Genomic DNA, 24,246 nt, shown 5'->3' on the forward strand with positions numbered 1-24,246 from the left:
CAGGCCAGGCACAGAGGGGGTACAGTGGTGAAATCTGGAAGCTGAGCTGGGCCCCCAAAGGCTCTGAGGCATGATCTTAACCACAGACCATGGGGGAGGAGGGAAATGATCATTTTCCTGGAATCCTACAAGCCAGGGGATTTTTCTGAACTAGCCCTTGGCACCAGCCCCTCCTGCTCAAGAGCCACTGTCAACAAACACCTAGGTCCCTCCTACTGTTGATGGAGTCCCCAACCCCAACTTCTACCCCAAGCTTATTGTGGTCTTCAAGTTGAACTTCCAGTCCCTGGTGGGGTTTGAGTGGGCATCTGTTTCTAGGTCGCAGACTTTCAGTTCAGACTGGAAAGGTGACCAGGGCTGCTGTCATGGCCACAAGGATCCCAAACCCAGCCTAAGAGATTTTACACAAGAGGCTCTTGGAAGCACTTCTAGCTTTTGAAATTGGGATTAGCTACCAACAATAACACATTGAGAGATTACACCTAAAAATCTAGATTTGCATGAAAAATCCTGAGCTTTGGCAGACTGGGCTGGTCATGGGGACTAAGCCCTCACCTGGGCTGGCCTCACTATCCTATCCTAGGCTTCTCCAGATCTTCACTGACCCCTGAGGTTCACATAAATTCATGTCACTATCTTTGTTTTCAACTGAAAAGCAAGACTCTGTCCAATGTCACACAGAAAACCAAGGATTGACTTAAACCAGCCTAATAAAATCTCTCCACACTCGGGTTCAGATATATCTAGGTACAGATTAGGCCTGCTCCGTGCAACGACCGGCTCCGCGGAGGGGTGTGTGCAGGTTCGGCCAAACCCCGCCTTGGCCAATGAGGAGGAGCCCCGCCCTCAGTGGAGATGGTCCCACCCCCCACATCTTAAGGAGAGACCAGCCTCCTACGAGCCAACTTCGGAGTCGGAGCCGGATCCCGGGGCTGGGAGACGCGGACGCCGCAGCCTCCGGACCCCGGGACTCCGGACCCTTCGGGACCGGCCGGAGGCAAAGGTCTGAGGCCCCACTGAGGCGGTGGGTCGCACCGCCCGACTCCCTCGGCTGCCGCCTCCTGGTGAGTGTCTAGGGACAAGGGCGGGGGCGCCAGGCAGGGCTGATCACACTCGCCGTGCACACTAGCACACACATTCTCCTGTGGAACTGCGACTGCGGGAGCGAGGGGCTTCCTCTGGCCTCGGCGATTACCTGGGCAGGCACGTTCACTTGTCTCCCGTTCTCTGAGTGGGCCCAGGACCTCCCTTGACCCTCTGGAGAGCCAGGGTATGCATTTGTGCATGGCTCACCTACCCGTGAGGCTCTGAGTAGACAAAATAAACACCCCCCTCCCTTGCTTCCTCCTCCTCCCACGGCTGGGCCCTCTGGCGTGACCAGTTTTATGAATCAAACCTCCTTTAGGGGGATGGACCAGCCGTAGTCTGGTTACTTTTCCCTCATGGGGTCAGACAGACTGGTGCCCCTGCGCAGATTGGTCGCCTGGGGTCCTCTGGGCCTTGTCACACATGGCAGGACTGGGGCCCACAAATATTCAGGCAGCCCAGGAGAGGGATGGGGGTGGGGAGACCGATAGCTGTGCCCCCAGGTAAGGGATGGACTTTGACCAGAACCTTTAGTGCCCCAGTATCAGCATCTCATCTCTCCCAGGGACTGGGCTTTGCTTGGGCTGCAAACCCAATGACCTATAGCCAGTCTAGTCCTTTGTGTCCCCAGGTCTCAGCTCTGGGGCCAGAAGACGGCTGAGGTTCCCTGTGGTCAGGCAGGCCAGCTGATTGGTGCCAACCACACCACCTCACCCCCATTAGTTAACGATTACCACACCAGGGTCGCTGGCTGCTTTCACCCATTGGATCTCAGGGAGTGGAGTCTGCAGGGTAGAAGAAACCACGGGGTCTAGGAGCCCCCTTGCTTTATGTATTAATGGTAGGTGAGAGGAAGAGACAGAAGAGACACCAAGACAGCCTTCTTCCCTGTCTGAGCCAAGAGCCCTCAGGGAAGAGGACAGGCCAAAATGTAAAAGGTCCCTTCCCCCTAGGCTAGATTTTGGGTGCTGGGAAAGCAAAGATGTGGGTGGGCTGGAGTTTTGTGAGGGGCTCCATTGGTATGGGCAATGAAGGCCAGTATGGACCCAGCTGTTAGCATAGCCCCATAGAGCTGGGGCAGGCAGGTGGGGGATGGGAGGGCAGTCTCTAGAGTTTACTGTCCTCTCCCAGGGGAATCAGCCCCTGAGGAACTTCTGTAAACAGAGTGTCAGAGGCAGGAAGAGGGCTCTGGTAATGAGCAGCCCTGCTGGATTCCCTCCAGACCATTATCTAGCATCTCCCATCCAGAGAGGAAAGAACCTAGGAGCACATGTGCCCGTGCCGGCCCGGGGAGAGGGGCAAGCAGGGCATGTCCCTACCCCGCCCCCAAACTGTGGAGCTGCACACCAGACAGTTGCCACCTGAGATCTGTGGGGTGGAGGGCTGGAGTCCCAGGGGTTTGGACGCCACCCTCTAGAAGTGGCCGAAGAGGTGAGCACAGGAGCCCCCAGACACTGCTGAGACCTATGCAGATGAGAGACAGCCAGGCAGATAGCCCTCGGTTGGTTCTCACTTCATTCCAGATATCCCCAGCCCTGGGTTAGTTGGGGTAAGTCCCAGACAAGAGCCACAGGTTGTGAGTGAACCCTCGTGGTGCTGCATAGCTTCTAAGAACAGGAAAGTAGCCCTCCCCTCCCCAGCCCAGACAGACAGTTCTCTTCGCTAAGTGCCGAAAGCCATTCTTGACCAGTGACAGGTCCTAATCTTAGGTGAAGGGAATCAGCCATCCCTCACAGAGCTCCCTTCAGCCACCCTCAGAGCCCCTCCCAGAGCTGTGGAGCCCAGGGCCCTCGTGTTGCCAAGAAAACCGGCTCCCCTCACTGCTGTGGAATTTGTGTGTTCTTGGGAAAGGAGAGAGAGGTGTGTGTGTATACACACGCACACAGGCCCAGAGGAGTGTGGCCAGAGGGTGTGTGTCTGTGCACGTGACCCACAGCAGGGCCTGGAGGGGTGCTTTGGTGTTTTGCGTTTGTTGGGGAGGACTGGACCTCCTTCCTTTATCAGTTTCCACATTCCAAAGTCAGCCGGGTGTGTGTGCGCGTGCGTGTGTGCATGTGTGTGTGTGCGTGCGCTTTCCCCAACCCCTCAGCCTGCTGTCCAGGCCACAGGCCTCCCCCGCTTTTCCTCATTCCAGTCTCCCTGGGTGTGAGAAGTCTTCAGGCTACCTCAGTTTGTAGGGATGGGGGAAGGCAAGAGGCCAGTTCTTCTTCAAGGTTGGGGACAGCCTCCCCCACCCCCACGCACGCCAACTCCTGGGGAATGCAATAAGACTCTGGCATTCCTGGAGGCTGCCTAAGAGATTTCATTAAGGAGGGAGTTGGCTTGCTCTGAGGGAGCCGGGGAAGGTTGGGAACCTCGCTGGCACTCAGCCTCAACCACTGGTCAATAATGACAGCTGTGGAGGTAGAACTGTGGGTCAATGACCAGTTCATAGACCCCAGAAGGGGCCTCTTGTGCCATACAATGGCTGAGGGTTCATCTAAGATTGCTGAGTGACTTGTAGAACAGTGGCATGGTGAATTTGAGTAGAATAAGGCCCCTTCTGAGACCATTCTCTTCCTGTCTCCCTGAGACTCCTGTGCCCAGGAAGCTTGCAGTGACTAAGGTGTTTTGGAAGATTCGGGGTTAATTGCAGGGTTAAAGTTTATTCAGTGGATGCCAAGCCCTGGGCAGGGACAGGGCAGTAGGAGGCTGAGCCCCAGTGGCATCACACCTGCTGCGTGCTGACAGTGGCATTCTACTGGCCCACTTCTAGTTGGGCCACAGCCACCACATAGCTCCTGGGCCCACAGGTGTTCCTGCCCTACAAGTGGCACCTCTCCTAAGATGGCTCAACCTGTCACCCCAAGGCTTTGCCTGAGCCAGAGACTGATCTTAGTCACTGAGTTATCTGCTCTGGCTGACAGGTCTGGCAACAGCCAGGTCACCCACAGGGCTACTTAAGACACCCACCTGGAGAGGGACAAGCCACCCTGGCCACACCTGTTCCAAGGCCCAGAATCCTTTCCTGGACAGACACAGCAGCTAGGCTGATGTCCTCATGGCCTTTCTGCAGTTCATCTGTGTTTTCTGGGCAGAAGACCCGCCAGAGGACTTTCCTCCCAGCAGGGCTGCTTATTTAACTGACTTGTTTTAAAAGATGAACACGGCCCAGGGAACTTCCTAGGTAATCCTAACCTGTAGCTGGAATGCAAAAGCCCTTTGAGTTAGGGCAAAGATGGGAGCCACAGAGGGCAGGGAGTCGGGATGAGGTCACAAAGCCGAGTGAACAGTACTGGCTTGGTATCCCCTGATTAATCACAAGCCTGAGCTAAGCCTCCTCCCCCACTTTCTGTGTGAGAAATAATAGAGACCCTCGGCCCATCTTCTCTGTTGGGCCAGGACTGCTGTGTTCTAGAGAAGGGGAGATGGGATGGACCAAACCGGAGCCCAGAACTGCTTCGGACACGTCAGCGAAACTGGAGCCAGCCATTCTGGCCGCCGGCACAGTCCCGCCTGCGGGAGGGGGCTGGGGGGGGTATTGGCAGCCTCCTGGGGCTGGGTTGCTGCCAGGCCTGGCGAGCAGAGTAGAGCCCATTCAGGCCAGCACCAGGAGGCAGAGGCTGGGAGCCCAGAGCTGAGAGTCAGACTTGCAGAGTCTATCCTATCAGGGTAAGTGTGCAAGGAGGGGTGGGCTCTGTCTGAATTGTCCTCTCCACCCTGCTGGGCACATGGCCTGTCTTAGCATCAGGGAGATGCACCAGCTCCAGGGCTGATGTGCTCACTAAATGCCTGGGTTCTACCCCACCCACTCTCCTGTCCCTGCCTAACCTCAGGCATGTGTATGGGTGGATGCCCACAGTGTGTCACACACTTGGGTGTGGAGGGCATTCTGGGCCCTCGAGAGTTAGATGACCAATGCCCTTAGTTGTCCTTACTCACAGAGCCCCTCCTGGAGGTCATGTGCTTCAAGAGGCTGGGCCAAAGGACAGCTTACCCCTAAATTCCTTTATAGAACTAAGGACCCCACCCTCACTTTCCCATTGAGAGTAGAGGGATGCCTGGTCAGGTGGCCTTAACCTGGGCCAGGGAGGGGCTCTAGCATGCAGGTGGTACAGAGGGTCCTGCTAATGAGGAAGCCAGGACTCCTGGCTTATAGGTAGCCACCCTCAGTGGTTAATGTTTACTGACCATATGCAAGTGCTTTGGGAAGGTGTTGTGACCAGCTCCAGTGCATGCTGAGGTGGAGAGCCAGGCCTTCCTGCCTCTGTCCACCAGGCTGTGGTAGAGTCAGGCCAGTGTAGGTGAGGAATCCAGGAGGAGGTCTGATTCCTCACCTACAAGCCGGGGGCTACTCTAGAATTCTCCCCACAAGGATCAGATACCAAACAAAGGCTGGCGACCTGTGATGCTGAAAGCACAGGGCAACAGCCACTCTAGTGAAGCCACCCACCCCACACATACATACGCCAGGCACTAGGACCCAGGCCCAGACAAGCTAATGTCAGAACTCCCTGTTTGAGGCTGGAGAGATGCTCTTCTAGAGGGTCCAGATTTGATTCCCAACACCCATCACTTGTAACTCCAACAACCACCAACCGCTCGCAACTCCAGTTCCAAGGGTCCAACAGCCACTTCTTGCCTCCACAGGCACTGCACATACATACATGCAGACAAAACAAATTTACACGCGGGGGAAAAAAAAAAGAAAGCACTTCCTGTTTAAAACCAAGAGTCAGGCAGCTTGAGGATCTCTGAGTTCAAGGCCAGCCTGGTCTACAACAAGAGTTCCAGGATAGCCAGGGCTGTTACACAAAGAAACCCTGTCTCAAAAAGCCAAAATAAATAAAAATAAAATCAGCATTAAAAAAAAGAAGTCCATAGGGCTGCCCTTAACAGTCATGTAGGTGAAAGGTAGAACTTAGTCAGGGGACTCAGCTGGTTGTGGTGCTGCATACCTTTACTCCTAATACCTGGGAGGTGGAGGCAGGAGGATGTCTGTGAGTTTGAGGCCAGCCTGGTCTATGTAGTGAGTTCCAGGACAGCCAGAGCTACACAGTAAGACCCTGCCTTGAAAAACCAACCAACCAACCAAACAAACAAACAAACAAAAATAAATAAATAAATAAATCAGAAAGAAAGGACTCAGGAATCTTTTCAGCAGAACTCGGGCCTGAGGCCAAACCTGTCTTCTGCTGCTCCAAACGGTTTCACCCTTTTCCCGCCCTATCCAGATTCCCTTCAAGGACTGTTCACGCTGTTCTCAGAGCCATGACAGAGCTCCCCAGCTTGCAGACTGTAGCTTGCAAGCTGGAATTTTCCACAGCTGTAGCACCATCTTTTGCCTCAGTCTCCCCTTGCTGGGAGGGGTGAAGCCAGGAATCAAGTAAAGAAACTTAACATGACTCCTAGAGGAATGGGAATTGGACCTGGTCCCTGCTGACTTAACTCAGTGTCCTCTCTTGCCAGCCTGTATGGACAGCCCAGTGGCCATCCTGTCCTCAGTCGCACGTGCATATCCTTCACCCCTTCCCCTTTAACTGCTGCTAGTGCAGAGTAAGTAGCCCACCCCGCCCACCCCAGCCTCACAGCAAGGATATACAGGGAAGGTGAGGTGTGAAGTAGGCTGCTGCCAATTGAGGCTTCACAGCTTGGACAACTGAGCATAGACTGAGCCTGTCTGGATGAGTTCTTAACATAGCCTTGAACAAGACCCGTGGGGAGACGACTCAACAGAGTGGCCATACCAGCCACGTGCAGGGCCTCCTGCCTGACCCTGGCCTGGCCCCACTAAGAAGAGTGACTGAGGGGAAGGCCTGTCGTACCCTACGTGGATGTGAGATGTAGACGGAGGTCATTTGAAGTCCCTATCTGGAAGCCAGGCCAAACCAGCCATCCTCCCAAGTTTCTGAGTCACGGTGGGTGGAACAGGTCCTATGGGGTAAGGGAGTTAGGGGTGCAGCTAACAGCGTTTGAGGTCACTAAGTGCACAGCCCTATGGTGCTGGTAGGATCAGGTCCTCGAGGTTCTGGCACTTTGTTTCAGTTGACTCAGTATAAGCCCCTATCTAAATGTTTCCGGCACTTAAGGTAGGCCTGTGAGCTGGCATTAGGCTCCAGGCATCTAATTTACCTGTCCTGGGTAAGTCTGTCTTCTTCCCTTTCACGTACCAGGAGCCCTTGTGCTTTGGGAAAAGGGAGCCCACAGATGAGGGAGTGGTGAAGGCAGGCTGGGTGAGGGTCTTGTTACCTGCTGGGGCCACCTGTGGGGGAAGGGAAGTCCCAGCTCTAGCACAAAAGGCCCTTGTGTGAGCAGCAGGTACCTGGGATGGCAGGGAATTGTCAGCCACTAAGCAGGGCTGCCCACCTGGGGGCAACTTGGTATCCCAGGCAAGGTTCAGGCCTCTGGGGCACCCAGGGTGAGGACTGCCTGGGTGGGGCCCTCAGGCTTAGGAGCCTGAGTGAAATGAACAAGCTGCTGGCCTTTCACCCCAGGACAAGATGGGAGTCCCACCTCTGATGGCTTGCTAAGACAGGAATGGGCCTGTCCCCAGGCAGACCCTGTCATACTGGCACTACTCAAGCCCTGGGTTCCAGCTCAGACCCACTGGTGCCTCCAAAAGTCCCTTCCCTGTGTGACTCTGCAGGGACAGAAGCTCCCATCTAAACTGGCCACTGGGGAGCTGAGGCGGCAGTGTGCTGAGCAAATACTGGCACGTGGAAAGGTTGGGGTACTGTCACTTCTGGGGGACAGTGCTGTTCTTCATTTCTAGGGGTCTGGCCCAGAGCAGAACCCCCAACCATCTGTGGAGTTGACCTGATGGACTTGTCTAGCCTAGCACTGTCACGGTCCACTATATAACACTGTCTGTCCCTCACCTGAACCATGGGGTTCCTCATCTCCAGTTCATGCTTTGATAAACTGACAAATAAATCTATTCATTTAGCCACCCCTTTCCCCTAGACAAGGACACTTGCCAAGCAAGGGCTGCCAGTCAGCCTCTACCCTCTTCTAGGAACCTCATCCTGGCCACATCCTGGCGGCCTACAGCCCCCATCCTGGGCAGGTCCGAGAGCACAAGTGGAAAAACACGGATCCCATAGTTTCCATGTGAAGTTTTCCTGCTGCGGTCTTTCCTCACTCAGAGAAGGGAGGGACGCAAGAGTGTTTTGCAGGGGCCAGCGGCCCCAACAGCCAGCTTCTCTGCTTACGCGCCCGGGCCAACTGCCATCCTGTCTCTCCAGATCTACAGGGAGGGGCTTCAGGATCCACAGTTCTCCTTCCCTGACCAAGCAGCCAGCTAGAGGGGCCTGGGTTCAGGAAGGGAAAGTTATGTTGTTAGTAACTGTTGGTCCCTGCACTAGCCTAGCTGGCCTCTACATGGATGCTCATTAGTGACAACCAACACCATAAAGATACGATCACTGAGGGAAGGATGCCAGAGATGAGCCAGGAACTGGTCAGGGACACTAGGGACCTGACTCACAAGTTCTGGGCTCTGCTGCATTTGAGGGTGGGGAGCGGTGAATTCCCCTCTGGCCTTCATGATGTGGTGGCCCTCGGCCCTGACTCATAAACTCTTTGCTCCTAGGAACGGAAGATGCACCCCAGGAGCTGCCTGCCACCTCTCCTGCTGTTCCTGCTGCTCCTGGAGTCTGGAGTACGGGGCTGCCCATCAGGCTGCCAGTGCAACCAGCCACAGACAGTGTTCTGTACTGCCCGCCAGGGAAGCACAGTGCCCCGAGACGTGCCACCTGACACAGTGGGCCTGTACGTCTTCGAGAACGGCATCACCACACTTGATGTGGGCAGTTTCGCTGGCCTCCCTGGCTTGCAGCTCCTCGACTTGTCACAGAACCAGATCACGAGCCTGCCTGGTGGCATCTTTCGGCCACTGGTTAACCTCAGTAACCTGGACCTAACTGCCAACAAACTGCACGAGATCTCCAATGAGACCTTCCGGGGCCTGCGCCGCCTCGAGCGCCTCTACCTGGGCAAGAACCGCATTCGCCACATCCAGCCTGGAGCCTTTGATGCGCTTGACCACCTCCTGGAGCTCAAGTTGCAGGACAATGAGCTTCGGGTGCTGCCCCCACTGCACTTGCCCCGCCTACTGCTGCTTGACCTCAGCTACAACAATATCCCGGCCCTGGAAGCTGGAATACTGGATACTGCCAATGTGGAGGCACTGAGGTTGGCTGGCTTAGGGCTGCGGCAGCTGGATGAGGGGCTTTTTGGCCGCCTGCGCAACCTCCATGACCTGGATATTTCTGACAACCAGCTGGAGCACATGCCAACTGTGATCCAAGGCCTGCGCGGCCTGACACGCCTTCGGCTAGCTGGTAATACCCGCATTGCCCATGTCCGGCCTGAGGACCTGGCTGGCCTGACCGCCCTACAGGAATTGGACGTGAGCAACCTGAGCCTGCAGGCCCTGCCCAGTGACCTCTCAAATCTTTTTCCCCGCCTGCGCCTCTTAGCAGCTGCCCGAAACCCCTTCAACTGCTTATGTCCCTTGAGCTGGTTTGGGCCTTGGGTGCGTGAGAGCCATGTTGTGCTGGCCAGCCCTGAAGAGACACGTTGTCACTTCCCACCCAAGAATGCTGGCCGAATGCTCCTGGATCTGGACTATGCAGATTTTGGCTGCCCAGTCACCACTACCACAGCCACCATACCCACCATAAGGCCTACTATCAGGGAACCCGAGCCTTCACCTTCTAGCCGAGCTCCCACATGGCCCAGCCTCACAGAACCAACTACCCAGGCGTCCACCTCACCATCCACTGCCCCACCAACCATGAGGTCTGCTCAGCCCCAGGACTGCCCAGCATCCACCTGCCTGAATGGTGGTACCTGCCGCGTAGGGGCAAAACATCACCGGGAGTGCCTGTGCCCCGAGGGCTTCATTGGTCTGTACTGTGAGAGTCCAGTAGGGCAAGGGATGAAGCCTAGCTCCATACCAGACACCCCAAGGCCCCCTCGGCCCCTGCCCCTCAGCATCGAGCCAGTGAGCCCCACATCTCTGCGTGTGGGGCTGCAGCGCTACTTGCAGGGCAACACTGTACAGCTCCGGAGCCTCCGCCTCACCTACCGTAACTTGTCTGGCCCTGACAAGCGCCTGGTGACCCTACGGCTGCCTGCTTCACTTGCAGAGTACACAGTCACCCAGCTGCGGCCCAATGCCACCTATTCTATCTGTGTCACACCCATGGGAGCCGGGCGGATACCTGAAGGTGAGGAGGCCTGTGGGGAGGCCAACACTCCCCAGGCTGTCCGCTCCAACCATGCCCCAGTGACCCAGGCCCGTGAGGGCAATCTGCCCCTCCTTATCGCACCTGCCTTGGCCACTGTGCTTCTAGCTGTGCTGGCTGCTGCAGGAGCAGCCTACTGTGTGCGGCGGGGGCGGGCAACAGCTACAGCTCAGGACAAAGGGCAGGTGGGACCGGGGACCGGGCCCCTGGAACTAGAGGGGGTGAAAACTCCCTTGGAGTCAAGCTCTAAAGCAACAGAGGGAGGTGGGGAGGCCCTGTCGGGAGGTCCTGAATGTGAGGTGCCCCTTATGGGCTACCCAGGGCCCAGCCTTCAAGGGGCCCTCCCCGGTAAGCACTACATCTGAGCTGGGATCGATAGAGCAGCCAGGCTTTTAGTCACCCCCCACCCTGCTGCCACACAAGCAAGTTCTCGATATGCATCACCGGGCACATGCATGACGGCGCTGTGGGACCTGTCCCCGACCCTCTCTGGCCTGGATCTCATTTGTGAGTTGCTATGGCCCAGTCGAACCATACCAGCAGTATGTCCAAAACAGGCACCTGCTGTCTGCTGCAGTGCGCAGCCCTGGGGTGTGAGTCCTGCCATGTGCTGGTAACATGGCTAGGCATGTTGGGCTTCCCAACATGGACTCTGGTGACCAGTGAAGGAATTCCCCAAAAGTAGTGGATGGGGAAGGCACTATGGCTGTGGCCTTGGCCCCAAAAGTGCGGGAACACTTGAAACTGGAAAGGAAGGTGCTCTGGGGCACAAGTGGATTTGCTTCTATTGTTTTGTTTTGTTGTTTTTTTTTTTAAATGTATTTATAAAAGTTCATTTCCCATTTATGCTGGGAAAGTGTTTTTTCAAACTCAGTGACAAGGACTTTGGTTTTTGTAAGACTATTGATGATATGAAGGCCTTTTGTAAAAAAATAAAAAACAAAACAGATTGACTGTCTCTGGTTGGGCTTGGGGTGCATGAGCTATGTGTTCTGTGGACACCTATGTCACTGGCACACGTCAGGCATGGGTTTGCCAGGGCCGCTGCTGAGAGCTTCCCCAATTAGAATGTGCCAACCATGGGCCCTGGTAAGTACCTTCACCTGGGTGGGACAGGGCAATGGACTAGGTAGGGCAGCTTACCCTAGCTAGCCCGTCTTCTGCCAGCAGGAGCCACAGGGTCTGTGTATAAGGCTGGAAGGGTCTCACAGAAAACACGGGACACAGAGGGACTCAAAGGGAGGTCACATCCTCCTTGGGTGCTGTGAAGGGCAGACTACCCCTGCCTTCAATAGCGAAGACAGCCTGGAGCTTCCTTATTCTAGAGCCTAATGATGGGGATCCTGGGACAGGTGGCTTCTAGTCTCTACCGCAGAATCCTGGGCCAGCCAGGTATGTGTGACCCCAGCTCCTTCCTGCTGTTGACACTGTACAGGAGGGCGTTGGTGGGGAAACATGGGTCACCAAGGCAAGAAGCTTGCCGGACAGAAAGGGGAGGCCAGAACAGAGCATTAGCAGCAGGGACAGGGCCAAAGGGCTGTCTGGCTTGTAGATGGTACAGAATTTGGTGGCCCTGAGTATTCTTTCACTTCTTGCCCTGGGGATATGCCCAGCGATTCTGGAACCCCAAGAAGAAATGTTTTCTAGGAAGACTACAGGCTGTGGGGCAGCAAGACTACATTCAAGGACAGCTGTGGCCTGGACTGAGGTGGGCAGCTCGGGAAACTGAGGGATACATGGCATCATTACCTGTTACCCGTAGGACAAAAAGGAGCTGGGCCCTGGGGGAATGGAAGGGCCCAGCAAAAGCAGAAGCAAGCCATTCACAGGCCCCCAGTGCCAATCTGTCTTCCGTGGGTCATGGCCCTGGTATGAAGTCTCACCCTGGAGGGGAGGAGGAGGCCCAGCCAGGCCTGGGGAACAGGCCCTGTGGTTCGGGGTGTTGATGTCAGCATCAAGTCAGTCTCAGCCACAAGAGGCTCTGGATTCAATTAGTGGCTGTTGAGGGCTCTGGTGGAGGGAGGAGGTGGATGGGTCATGTGGGGCAGTAGATGGGAGCATCGGGCCTGGGTGGGGCCTCTTTCTACAGAGGCTGCCGTGGTGGCGGCAGCAGCCCAGGTGGATTTCCTGTAGGCCTGGGTTCTATTAGGACAGCAGGCGTGGTGAGGCCTGTCCCTCTCGCCAGCCCCATCAAAGGGGCCTTTGTGGGCCTGTGGCCACTGCTGAAGTATGGCAACTGCTGAGTAAATGTTTTTTCTGTAAAGCAAACCTGGCCTAGAGGGATGGCAGGGTGGGGTGGTGAGGCCTAGAGAAAGGGGAAGAGGCCCTCAGGAAAGGTATCCAGATCCCATCCTTAGCGGAGCCCAGGTCAAGTCAAGCTAGACAGCTGTGAAGTGTGGGGTCTTTTCATTGGAAGCACCGTTCCTAGAGCTTCATAAGCTCCCATTCCAAGGCTAACAGTCTCCTTGAGAGGAGGAGAGGCACCCATGGGGAACAGCAGTAATAGCTCACAGCTGCAAGGCGGGTGGGATCCCAACACCTGCTTCCTGGTGCAGAGAGAGGTGACAAGCCACAGGGAGGGCTTTCACCCTGCTGCTATGAAGGGAAGGACCTGCAGTTCACCCTCACCATTCGTACCATCTTAACACCCAGCCTCTCAGTACATCCAGGAGCAAGGGACGAGGCATGCATGGCCCTCTACCATAGCGCTCTTCAGTAGCTGGCATCTCCGGCCTGTGCTGAACCTGGGATCGGGCACACGGGAAGTACTGGAAAGCCCAATGAGCATGCCCTGTGGGAGACTGGCAACATTCTGCCCTCTGCACTGTGGCAGGCAGCCCTATAGATACTCCAAAATGACAAGGAATGGACAGAGATGGGAACCATGACAAAGGCCCAGGAGAGGAGGGATGTACTTGACCCTGGGGCCCTCTAGCTCTTGTGAGCACACACTGTTCTGCCTAAACCAAGATGGAAACTCTGTAACAGAGAGATCAAGGGTGGCAGTGACAGGGCTGCCAACCCTCCGCGGGGCTGCGCCCAGAGCTGGCACTCTTTGCACTTTCCATCTTTAATCACAGCAGGGGCGGGGCGGGGGTCTGCTTTCCAGTATGCCTGTGAGGACACGGGGACCTGCCACCTCTCTCAGCAGCCTAGTTACTGGCATGCATCAATGTCCACCAGCTTTGTGGAGACTGAAGAGTCCTAGTTCCCTTGCCAAGGGTGTCGGCTTGCCAGGGCATAGGCCAGGCCTGGGGGACTGTTGGGAGGAATGCTGGGCTGAAGGCCCATCTGGGAGTGATTTGACAAATTCCAGTCCTCGTTGGTCCTTCGAGGCTATTCTTAACTGCCGTAATTACAGGGTCAGCCCTGGCCAGTGGCACCATGGGGTCTGGGCATGGTTAACTCTTCCAGGGGCCATCAATGCTGGGCAGGAGATGCCCTGCAGGGGAGGGGATACTTAGCATCGTTACCACTGAGAGTGGAGCCTGATTGGCTGGAAGTGCTCGGTGAAAAGTACCTGACTGATGGTGCCAAGTGCCCTTCACACCTGCAGCACCTCAGTCTGGAGATAAGATGCTAAGACAGTGCCAGGCCTGGGGACACAAGATAAATGCTAGTTGTGTAGCTCCAAAGCCCAGCACCTCTGTCTCCCCCAGGGCAGTGCCATCCTGATGATACCTCTCTTGAGACCAAGTCCCTGACCCTGAATATGCCTCAGCTTTGCCTTCCTCATCTATAAAATAGATATTGCCAAGTCGGGCATGATGGTGAATGCCTTTAACCCCAGCATTCAGGAGGCAGAGGGAGGCAGATCTCTGAATTCGAGGCCAGCCAGGTCTGCAAAGAGAGTTCTAGGACAGCCAGGGCTACACAGAGAAACCCTGTCTCACAAACAAACGAAGTATCCCAGCCTCTCCCTGACAGTAAAGGGTGGGATGCAGAGTGTCTATTGCCTGACCACACCTCATCCTCTGCCGGTCTAAAGAATACGACTTCCCAGCATTCCCTGACCCCTAATATGATGCTCTTGTTTCTGAACCTTTGATAACCCTCGCCCCACTGTGATTCAGAGTCTTTAGTTCTGAAATATTCTAGAAAGGAGAGGCTGGATGATAGCCAAGGACCAGGGACCTTTCCTGTCTCCAGTATTCCCCAGTCAACCTACCCCGAGGGTTCCCCATCAGTCCTTCCATCAGTAATCAGCTTCAGAGTAGGGTCCAAGTTCCTCCCTCCTTCCCTACAGCCATGCCTGGCAGAGTCTCTGATCCTCTTGGAGCCTCCTTAGCTATTCATGATGGCTGTGCAGATTGAACAGACTGTTTATCTGAAGAGCCAGCTTGCTAGTGACTGATTATACGCCATTACAGACCAAGAGCTGCTTGGCCTGGCCAGGGATCCCACCAGGCATATCCATAAACTTTCTTCCACATACCTCTGGGAGGTAGGAATGGAAGGAGTACCCATTATCCTTTGCTCTCCAAGTGTAGCTGAGGACATATGTGTGGCAGGTCCCAAGCAAACTTCCTATATAAACTTCAGGGGACTCTAGGCCCCCTGTGCCTGCTACACACCTCCAAACACAGCCATCTGCCCCATCATCTCATACTCATCGGTGTTTACCTTCCTACCACAACCTCAAGTATCCCTGGGCCCTCAGCTCCATGAAAACCTCCATAGCCAAAGCAAGCCCATTTCTGTCACCTATACCCCAATGACACATTTTCAAAGTCATAGCTCCTCCCCTAAATTCAAAAACACTTGAACGAACCCCTAGGCAGTGAAGTGTGCCCATGACCAGGGGCCTACTTTTCTGACAGGGCCCCAAGAGGATAGGACAAGTTCATTCATTGGCCCATTTCAGACAGCCTCAGCATCCCCTGCTGGTAGAGCTGGGGTGCTGGGCCCAGATGCAGCCCAGGCTCAGCATTGATCACACTCGAGTGATCAGCCAGCCTCAATGACAGGGCTGTCCCAGTGGCCAGTGTGAACACCTTCCAAACTCTAGGCTCCCAGCTCCCATCATGTTAAAGCTCCTACCCAGGCGAGGTGTCCAAGGTGGCGGAGGCCAAGGCATTGCTGAGGTGGCGGGTGTCCCAGAGCTTCACTTCTCTTTCCCGCATCTGTGGGGAAGTCGGAGGGAGGCTCAGAGGACTCTCCCTGCTCCTGGAACCAGTGTGTAAGGGTGCAGCCTGGCATAGTCCCCTGCCCCAGAGCAGCAGGGAGTCATGACAGGGAGGGGGGAGTTTGGGTTTTCATGTCCTGTTCTGCCCCTTTAAGAACCTTTGGGTGACAAGGGACAAGGGGCGTTTCCCTCCATGGACTCGGGTCCCTGTGGGGCCACACCATGGCTCCTAGGGTCAAGCTTAGCTACTGCAAATGGAATCTGCCAGTTTTCTAAAGCCCTCAATTCCCTGGGGGCCCAAGACCCAGCTGCACAGCCAGGCCGTATATGGACAGGCCTCTAACTGGCTGTCTGCACCCACCTCCCAATGGCCTCACCCAACCCTCAGGAAGCAGGAGCCTAAAGCACTAGACAAGTTCCTGGTTGGCAGTGCCCAGGATGTTGGAGGAAACACTACCTGGTTGAATCCGGTGGATACAAGATGCTCCTGCATGCCTGTCCAGGCCAGCCGGGTATCTTTGTTGTTCTCGTGGGCCTGTGTGCTCTGCAGGGAAACAAGGGACAGCACTGAGCCATCAGGGCCCCCTACTGGGGACAAGGACCTCCTAAGAGGCTGGGAACTGGGATGTCCTGAGCATACTTGTCTGAGTGCCCACAGAGAACAGGAGAGGTGCTGAAGGCCACATGTGCCACAGGAAGAGCCCCGCCTCCACCTCTGAAGGCATCTCGGCACCCAGAGGCCACCAGGCTCAGGTTCATCCCCCTCCTCCTGAGAGTGCAGCAGCACTTTCTCACCTCCTTGGGTGCCCTGAGGGTCCTCATTTAAGAGCTGTATGAACTTGGGGAATGTACGTACACCCTCTGCGGGCTCATTCGTCACTCATAAACGCTTACGGTGCCCATGCCACCCACTCCCTGGAGCTGCCTGGAGGACCAGCTGAGAGTGCACATAGAAGGACCAGGCCTTGAGAAAAGCCCCGTGCAAATCACGGGATTAGAGGGATTATTGCCGCCTCCTGTCACTGCCAGCAGGCCATTGCGGCCAGGCTCTGGGTAACATTCTGGAGAGGGTAAAGCAGTGCCCCTGGTGGCCCTTCAGGGGGGCTGGAGCATCTGACAGACAGGAAGGCTGCAGGCCCCCAGAAAGGGAAAAGTTTACACAGCAGGGGAGTGAATGGCCCTGTCCCCCTTGGGCCATGGCAGGAGGGAGTCCAGGGGCCAGAGGAAATGCAAACAGCTCTCTCCCAGTCACCCTGGCCCCTGGAGCCTGAGACAAGGACCCTGTTACCAAAAATAGCTCACCCCAAATGTGGCCAGCCTCCTCCAAACTTCCCACGATCTCCTTGGGAATGAATGAGGCAGGGAAGCAGCTTGGAGAAGCTGGCCCAGGGCCCCCTCCCCAGCATGCAGAGGCTGACCCCAGCGTGGGAGACCACTGGAAATGCTCCGCCTGTCCTTCAAGGGGCTTTTCTCACTCTTCCTTTCCCACCCAGCCACAGTGGCACAGGAAGTCAGGGATGGAGCCTGAGAACTAGGGCCCCAGACTTCTCTCTCCACGTAAAAGGAGCTGCAGGGTCCTCACAGGGGTCAAGTCACTGGCTCGCCTCTGACACACTATTATGGGTCAGCAGTGTCATCTGAGCTCTTGTTCCTTCACCAGTGTGCAGTGTCCCTTGTGAGGGCGGAAAACTAGATGGCTCATAACCGGTCAGCATGTCACTCACTCATTCACGTCCATCAAGCATGGGAGGCAACAGTGGGCGGGGCGGGTCTAAGGCCAGGAGTGTGCATGGTGAAGACGATCATTCTTTCCTAATACGAATGTGCTGTGCTAGGGGCTAAAGACACGGAGAACCAATGGGACATTTACATAGAGAGAGTGTGTCGGGAGGCCAGCACACTGAATGGAGGAACGTCGCTGCAGTTACTATCCGTGCCACAAAGGAGCAGAATGAAGGCCAGCGGAGGAAACCCCGAATCAGACTGCCCTGGTGAAAAGCCACCCTTGCAGCCGCTGCCCCGTCCCTGGATGAGTTCTGAGCCTTGGTTTCTTCAGCTCTGAAAAGCACAATGACATCTTCTATTGTAAGAACGAGGTGTCAGAGTCTAGTAATGTCCAGCACTGTGTCTGTGTTTTGCTGTTTAATTTTTTTGGGGGTGGGGTGGGGTTCTGAGACAGGGTTATGTCATGTTAGTCCAGGTTAGTCTTGAACACTTGATTTCTGCCTCAGCCTACTAAGCGCTGGGCTTATGTGTTTACAGATGTGCACATGACATCCAGCTGCAGATCCAGATGTCTATTTTACAAGGTAACAGGGCAGAGAATGTAACTGAAGGAACTTTTTATTTGAGCTAAAATGGAAGAATCTACACAGACCTAACTCTGTATGGAGACTGGGAAGCAAAAAGCTCCAAGAAGCTGCAGGTAGGGAAAGGAGGTGGCTAATCTGGTGCAGGAGTCTCTGTGATTACCATGACCAGCAAAGGAGCCAAGAAGGTAATCCGGTTCTGCGTAATCAGTAGTTGGTGCTGGCCCAAACTCTGGGAGTCTGACCCCAAATAGTTTATTTTAGACATATTTAAGAATAGCACAATTTGGTGAAAATTTTCCTGGTAATAATTAAATCAGTACTGTGTGCACAATAAAGTGTAAGACATGACTACATCAAAACTCTTTGTAAAGTACACTGACACCTTCCAGAAGGATGGGCTCTACAGATTGACAAGCTCATGATAAGGGTCTGGGGGAAGATCTGATGTTGTCTTGGCCACAAAGATAGCACAAAGGTCACCAGGCTATTAACCACATCCGCTCCCAGACTTCTGGTTGGATAAACAGGTCATGTATCCCTCCCTTTGAAGGGACAACCCTGTGTGTTTAACATTCCTGATCCCCTTAGTGGTCATCAGTGACCACAAGGACCTCTGTACCTCCCACAGGTTGGAGTGGCTGCCACTGGCAGTTTTCCACGCAGAGATATAGACTGGAGTAGACTGTACCTTGGTCCACATCTTCTACCTTCCCATTCACATACGGAGAAATCAAGGGCCTAGACCGAGGAAGCTATGTGCCGTGATTGCCAAAAATGCAGCTGTCGGCTCCTTCAATCTCTAAGCCTTGTGAGCTAGGACCCTTTATCATGAAAAGGTCTTGTGACTCATAGGTAATGAGACTTACACTGGAAGGTGGCAGAAGTGGAACCACCACCAGTCCAGCGGCCTCTGGTTTCCAGCAAACTTCCAAGGCTGACCTACACTGTAGGGTCACTAAGCATACTGATGCTCATGGAGGTCTTTTCTGCCACTCAGTCCCCTAACAATTCTCCCCATCTCTGGCATGGAGAAAAGAAAAAGAATGGCAGTGGTCCAGCTGCCCCAGCCAACCACAACCAGGGGGCAGCGGCAATTTCACATTCTAACTGAGGGGCAGTCACATCCCTCTCCAATGGCATGTCACTGGAGTTCCCAGCATAGGGGAGGACCTCTCAACTCCAGGAGATGGGCAGTCTCCTGGGCAACTACAACAACCAGCAGGTACCTACTTGGCTCGTGGCTCCCTTCCCCCTCCTCCTGGCTCTTTTTTGAAAAAGGGAATCACCATCCTCCTCCTCATCCAACCATCATGACGCTAAGGTAGTCAAAAAGCACCTGTCCAAAAAGAGAGGTCAGAGATGGGCAGTGGTGGCACACACCTTTAATCCCAGCACTCAGGAGGCAAAGGCAGGCGGATCTTTATGAATTTGCCAGGACAGCTAGGACTGTTATACAGAGAAACCCTGTCTCAAAAAACTAAAATAAAATTTTTTTTTTTTTTTAAAAAAGGCTTGTTCCAACTTTCTCCTGCCCTTAAACTTCAGAAGTTTGAAGGTGATGAGCCGGCTCAGAGGTGAAGAGTATCGCCTACTTTTCCCGAGGACCCAGGTTTGGCTCCCTCAACCCACATGGCAGCTCACAACCCTCCCTAATTCCATTCCCACTTATACACCTGCAGGCAAAGCATACACACAAAAATAAATACGTTTAAATGCAAAAAGAATTGCTGCTTCCCTTGATTAATAATGGCTTCAGGGCCTTGCTTGCCCCCACCCTAGGCTCTGGCTTAAAGGACGGCAGAGAAAGTCTAGGGGCTCAGGGAGGTTGGGCTCTGCTTCTCTGCTGGATCCTGGGCCAATGACACTTGCTTAGGAGGCTAAGACAGGAGGTCACTTGAGATAAGACCAGCCCGGGCCACACAGTGAGAATCTCCATCTCAAAAATTAAAAAAAAATTAAGGTAGGAAGATTAGAAGTTCAAGATAGTTACTAAGCTATATAGTAAGTTCAACACACGCCTAGAATACATGAGGCCCTGTCTCAAAAACAAACAAACAAACAAACAAACAGGGGGCTGGAGAGATGGCTCAGAGGGTAAGAGCACTGGCTGCTCTTTCAGAGGTCTTGAGTTCAATTCCCAGCAACCACATGGTGGCTCACAACCATCTGTAATGAGACCTGGTGCCACCGGACGATGGTGGCGCACGCCTTTAATCCCAGCACTCGGGAGGCAGAGGCAGGCGGATCTCTGTGAGTTCGAGACCAGCCTGGTCTATAGAGCTAGTTCCAGGACAGGCTCCAAAGCCACAGAGAAACCCTGTCTCGAAAAACCAAAAAAAAAAAAAAAAAAAGAGAGAGAGAGACCTGGTGCCTCCTTGCCAGCAGTACATTGTCTGCTAAATAAATAAATAAATAAATCTAAACTCTGAAAACAAACAGGCCGGATAGCGGTGACTCACACCTTTAATCCCAGCACTCAGGAGGCGAATCTGAGTTCCAGGCTAGCCTGGGTCTGCAGAGCAAGTTTCAGGACAGCCAGGGCTACACAGAGAAACCCTGTCTCCAACAAAAATAAAACCCCAAAACAATGACAGGTAAACAAATAAAAACCTACACAAATAAAAATAGAAATAAGAAATTAAAGCAAAGTAAGGGTTTAAAATACAGAAGGAGCCACCCAAGGGTCACTTACTTCAAGATTAAGTGCCTAGAGGCAGAGGCCAAAGCTGACAGTGGAGAGAGGACAACTTTGGAGGAAGTCCATGGGTTCAGATGAAGAGAGGCCCAGAACAGAGCAGGTAGGACCAGGGTGGTATACTCCACCCCACCCCCACTTTGGCTCCTGTTAGACAGGAAGGGGGAACTCAGAAAAAGCGCTTTCAGAAGGAGTCTCTGTGAGCTGGCCCCTCAGCTCACACCACCCTGGCCGCCAGCAGTGGTTTTTCTAATAGAAGCCAGGTGTGGGCCAGATGCCCTGGGCGGAAGTTGGGGGGAGGCAGGGACGGTTGGAGGGCAGCATTCCAGGCCTGTGCTGCCCCCGCATTGCATACAGCCTCAGAGCCAAACACAGGCACCATCCCAGAGGCCAGTGGAGCTGCCCACGCTCTTCCCAGATCTCCTGGCTAAAGCCCCTCCAGGGGGCTCCTCCAGCTCAGATCCTCAGCGCCTGCTTGTACTCTGCAGCAACGTGGAAATCCCTGGCTAGCAGCCACAGCAGCTCCACCTCAGCCTCGCTCACAGACCACCTCTGTGGGGTGTTAGGGAGGCGTAGGAGGGGAGGGAAAAGGGGGGAGAAGGCAAGCTGGAAGGAGGCCACTGCAAAGGGGAAAGAAGAAAGAAAACACTCAGAAAGTTGGCCCAGGGTGATGCCTAATAGGCATGAGTGCAGGTGCTTTGTGTAGTGCCCCCAGAACCATGGGCACGGGACCCCGAGAAAGGGCTTCTGTCTCACCCTAAAGCAGATTTGGGGACCTCTTTCTAGGCAAAGGCTTGGGGGTCAGAGAAAGCGAGCAGGCGAGGTCTACTGTTCACACCTCATCAACCTGAGATTCAAATGACCCACTGGGATGAAATCAGCAGCTTTTTCAGGGACTCTGCTCTCGGCTCAACCATCAGACGGGGCCTCTTTTCAGTCCTCAGCTGGACAGAGTAGAACTAATAACTATTTAGGCCCAAGAGGTATAATGTACCAAGTGAACAGATTTTTGAGGATGAAGGTACAAGAGCTCCAGGCTATCCTCAACTCCCTGTGGGGACCCAGTCCTCCAAACAGAGGAAGACTGCTAGGCCACTGGCGATGGGACCAGGATTTATCCCTGCTGCTTGTGCTGGCTCTTTGGAACTCATTCTCTTTGGAGGGATAATGGTGCTCAGCCTAGATATAGTAGGGAGGGCCTTGGTCCTTCTTCAAAGCAATGTGCCTTGCCCTCTCTGGGGAGTGGATGGATGCGGGGGAGGTAGACTGGGATTAGCATGTAAAATGAAAAAAGATAGTTTTTTAAAAAAATAAAATAAAATAAAAATAGAAAAAAAAATCCCAAAAAGATTTCTGGGAAAAACAAAACAAAACAAAAGGAAGACTATCTGTGATGGGTCTTTACTAAGGAACAAGACTTTGTACCACACCTCCCTGGGGAAAAAAGTCTCATCAGCTTCCAGTTCTAGAAAGAACTAAAAATTCCTGGGACTCTTCTACCAAAAGCAATCTATAGATTCGATGCAATCCCCATCAAAATCCCATCAAAATTCTTCACAGATCTGGAGAAGACAATAATCAACTTTATATGGAAAAACAAAAAACCCAGAATAGCCAAAACAATCTTATACAACAAAGGAGCGTCTGGAGGCATTACCATCCCTGACTTCAAACTCTACTACAGAGCTACAGTATTGAAAACAGCTTGGTATTGGCATAAAAACAGAGAAGTCGACCAATGGAATCGAATAGAAGACCCTGACATTAACCCACAAACCTATGAACACCTGATTTTCGATAAAGGAGCTAAAAGTACACAATGGAAAAAAGAGAGCATCTTCAACAAATTGTGCTGGCAAAACTGGATGTCAACCTGTAGAAGAATGAAAATAGATCCATATCTATCACCATGCACAAAACTCAAGTCCAAATGGATTAAAGACCTCAATATCAGTCTGAACACACTGAACCTGATAGAAGAGAAAGTGGGAAGTACTCTACAACACATGGGCACAGGAGACCACTTCTTACATAGAACCCCAGCAGCACAGACATTAAGGACCTCATTGAATAAATGGGACCTCCTGAGACTGAGAAGCTTCTGTAAAGCAAAGGACACTGTCGCTAAGACACAAAGGCAACCCACTAACTGGGAGAAGATCTTCACCAACCACGCAACTGACAAAGGTCTGATCTCCAAAATATATAAAGAACTCAAGAAACTAGACCGTAAAAGGCTAACCAACCCAATTATAAAATGGGGCATTGAGCTGAACAGAGAATTCTCAACAGAAGAACTTCAAATGGCCAAAAGACACTTAAGGTCATGCTCAACTTCCTTAGCGATCAGGGAAATGCAAATCAAGACAACTTTAAGATACCATCTTACACCTGTCAGAATGGCGAAAATCAAAAACACCAATGATAGCCTTTGTTGGAGAGGTTGTGGAGAAAGGGGTACACTCATCCATTGCTGGTGGGAATGCAAACTTGTGCAACCACTATGGAAAGCAGTATGGCGGTTTCTCAGGAAATTCGGGATCAACTTACCCCTGGACCCCGCAATACCACTCTTGGGAATATACCCAAGAGAGGCCTTATCATACAACAAAAGTGTATGCTCTACTATGTTCATAGCAGCATTGTTTGTGATAGCCAGAACCTGGAAACAACCTAGATGCCCTTCAATGGAAGAATGGATGAAGAAAGTATGGAATATATACATATTAGAGTATTACTCAGCAGTAAGAAACAAGGACTTCTTGAATTTTGCATACAAATGGATGGAAATAGAAAACACTATCCTGAGTGAGGTAAGCCAGACCCAAAAAGAGGAACATGGGATGTACTCACTCATATTTGGTTTCTAGCCATAAACCAAGGACATTGAGCCTATAATTAGTGATCCTAGAGAAGCTAAATAAGGAGAACCCAAAGAAAAACATATAGGCATCCTCCTGAATATTAACCTTCAGCAAGCGATGAAAGGAGACAGAGACAGAGACCCACATTGGAGCACAGGACTGAATTCTCAAGGTCCAAATCAGGAGCAGAAGGAGAGAGAGCACGAGCAAGGAACTCAGGTCCGTGAGGGGTGCACCCACACACTGAGACAATGGGGATGTTCTATTGGGAACTCACCAAGACCAGCTGGCCTGGGTCTGAAAAAGCCTGGGATAAAACCGGACTCTCTGAACATAGCGGACAATGAGGACTACTGAGAACTCAAGAACAATGGCACTGGGTTTCTGATCCTACTGCACGTACTGGCTTTGTGGGAGCCTAGGCAGTTTGGATGCTCAACTTACTAGACCTGGATGGAGGTGGGGGGTTCCTTGGACTTCCCACAGGACAGGGAACCCTGATTGCTTTTCGGGCTGAGGGGGGGGGGGGACTTAATTGGGGGAGGGGGAGGGAAATGGGAGGCGGTGGCTGGGAAGAGACAGAAATCTTTAATAAATAAATAAATTAAAAAAAAAAAATTCCTGGGACTCAAGTGATGGCTCAGCTGTCAAGAGCACCAGCTACTTGATCAGAGGCGTTTGATTCCCAGCTTCTACATGGTGGCTCACAACTCTACGTAATTCAAATTTCAGAGGAGCTGCTATCCTCTTTTGGCCTGTAAGGGCAGCAGGCATGCACATGGTGCTATAGACATAAAAGCAAAATGCTCATATGCTCATAGCCATAAAATAAAGTGTTTTTAAAATTCTTTTTAAAAAAACATTTTCATTTCTTTTTATTTTATTATCTATATAGTGTTCTGTCTGCATGTGTGCCCGTGGGCCAGAAGAGGGC

General features: G+C 53.1%; 2 protein-coding genes across 3 annotated transcripts in view; one reads left to right on the forward strand and one right to left on the reverse strand.

The window, feature by feature from the left end:
* The window catches only part of LOC121463929 (coronin-7), a 58,265-nt gene that overhangs the window by 14,467 nt on the left and 19,552 nt on the right, over nucleotides 1–24,246 (reverse strand). The window contains exons 8-9 of the mRNA XM_041676499.1: nucleotides 15,899–15,985; nucleotides 15,357–15,439 (exon numbers count right to left, since the gene is read on the reverse strand). Of these exons, the coding sequence (XP_041532433.1) occupies nucleotides 15,357–15,439; nucleotides 15,899–15,985 (170 nt within the window). The remainder of the gene's footprint in view (nucleotides 1–15,356; nucleotides 15,440–15,898; nucleotides 15,986–24,246) is intronic.
* Nucleotides 912–19,439, forward strand: Vasn (vasorin). Of its 2 annotated transcripts, XM_041676502.1 has the most exons (4): nucleotides 912–1,064; nucleotides 8,657–10,298; nucleotides 17,277–17,526; nucleotides 19,264–19,439. In XM_041676502.1, the coding sequence occupies exons 2-3, from the start codon at nucleotides 8,666–8,668 to the stop codon at nucleotides 17,501–17,503; spliced, it is 1,860 nt and encodes a 619-aa protein (XP_041532436.1). In that variant the 5' UTR covers nucleotides 912–1,064; nucleotides 8,657–8,665; the 3' UTR covers nucleotides 17,504–17,526; nucleotides 19,264–19,439. The 2 variants fall into 2 exon arrangements, with proteins under 2 accessions (XP_041532436.1, XP_041532435.1); XM_041676501.1 differs by lacking the exons at nucleotides 17,277–17,526; nucleotides 19,264–19,439 and having other exon boundaries at nucleotides 8,657–11,251.

The sequence above is a fragment of the Microtus oregoni genome, unplaced genomic scaffold (assembly GCF_018167655.1).
Source record: "Microtus oregoni isolate MIOR12 unplaced genomic scaffold, Mior012 000027F_ref0000203, whole genome shotgun sequence".
Lineage (NCBI taxonomy): Eukaryota > Metazoa > Chordata > Mammalia > Rodentia > Cricetidae > Microtus > Microtus oregoni.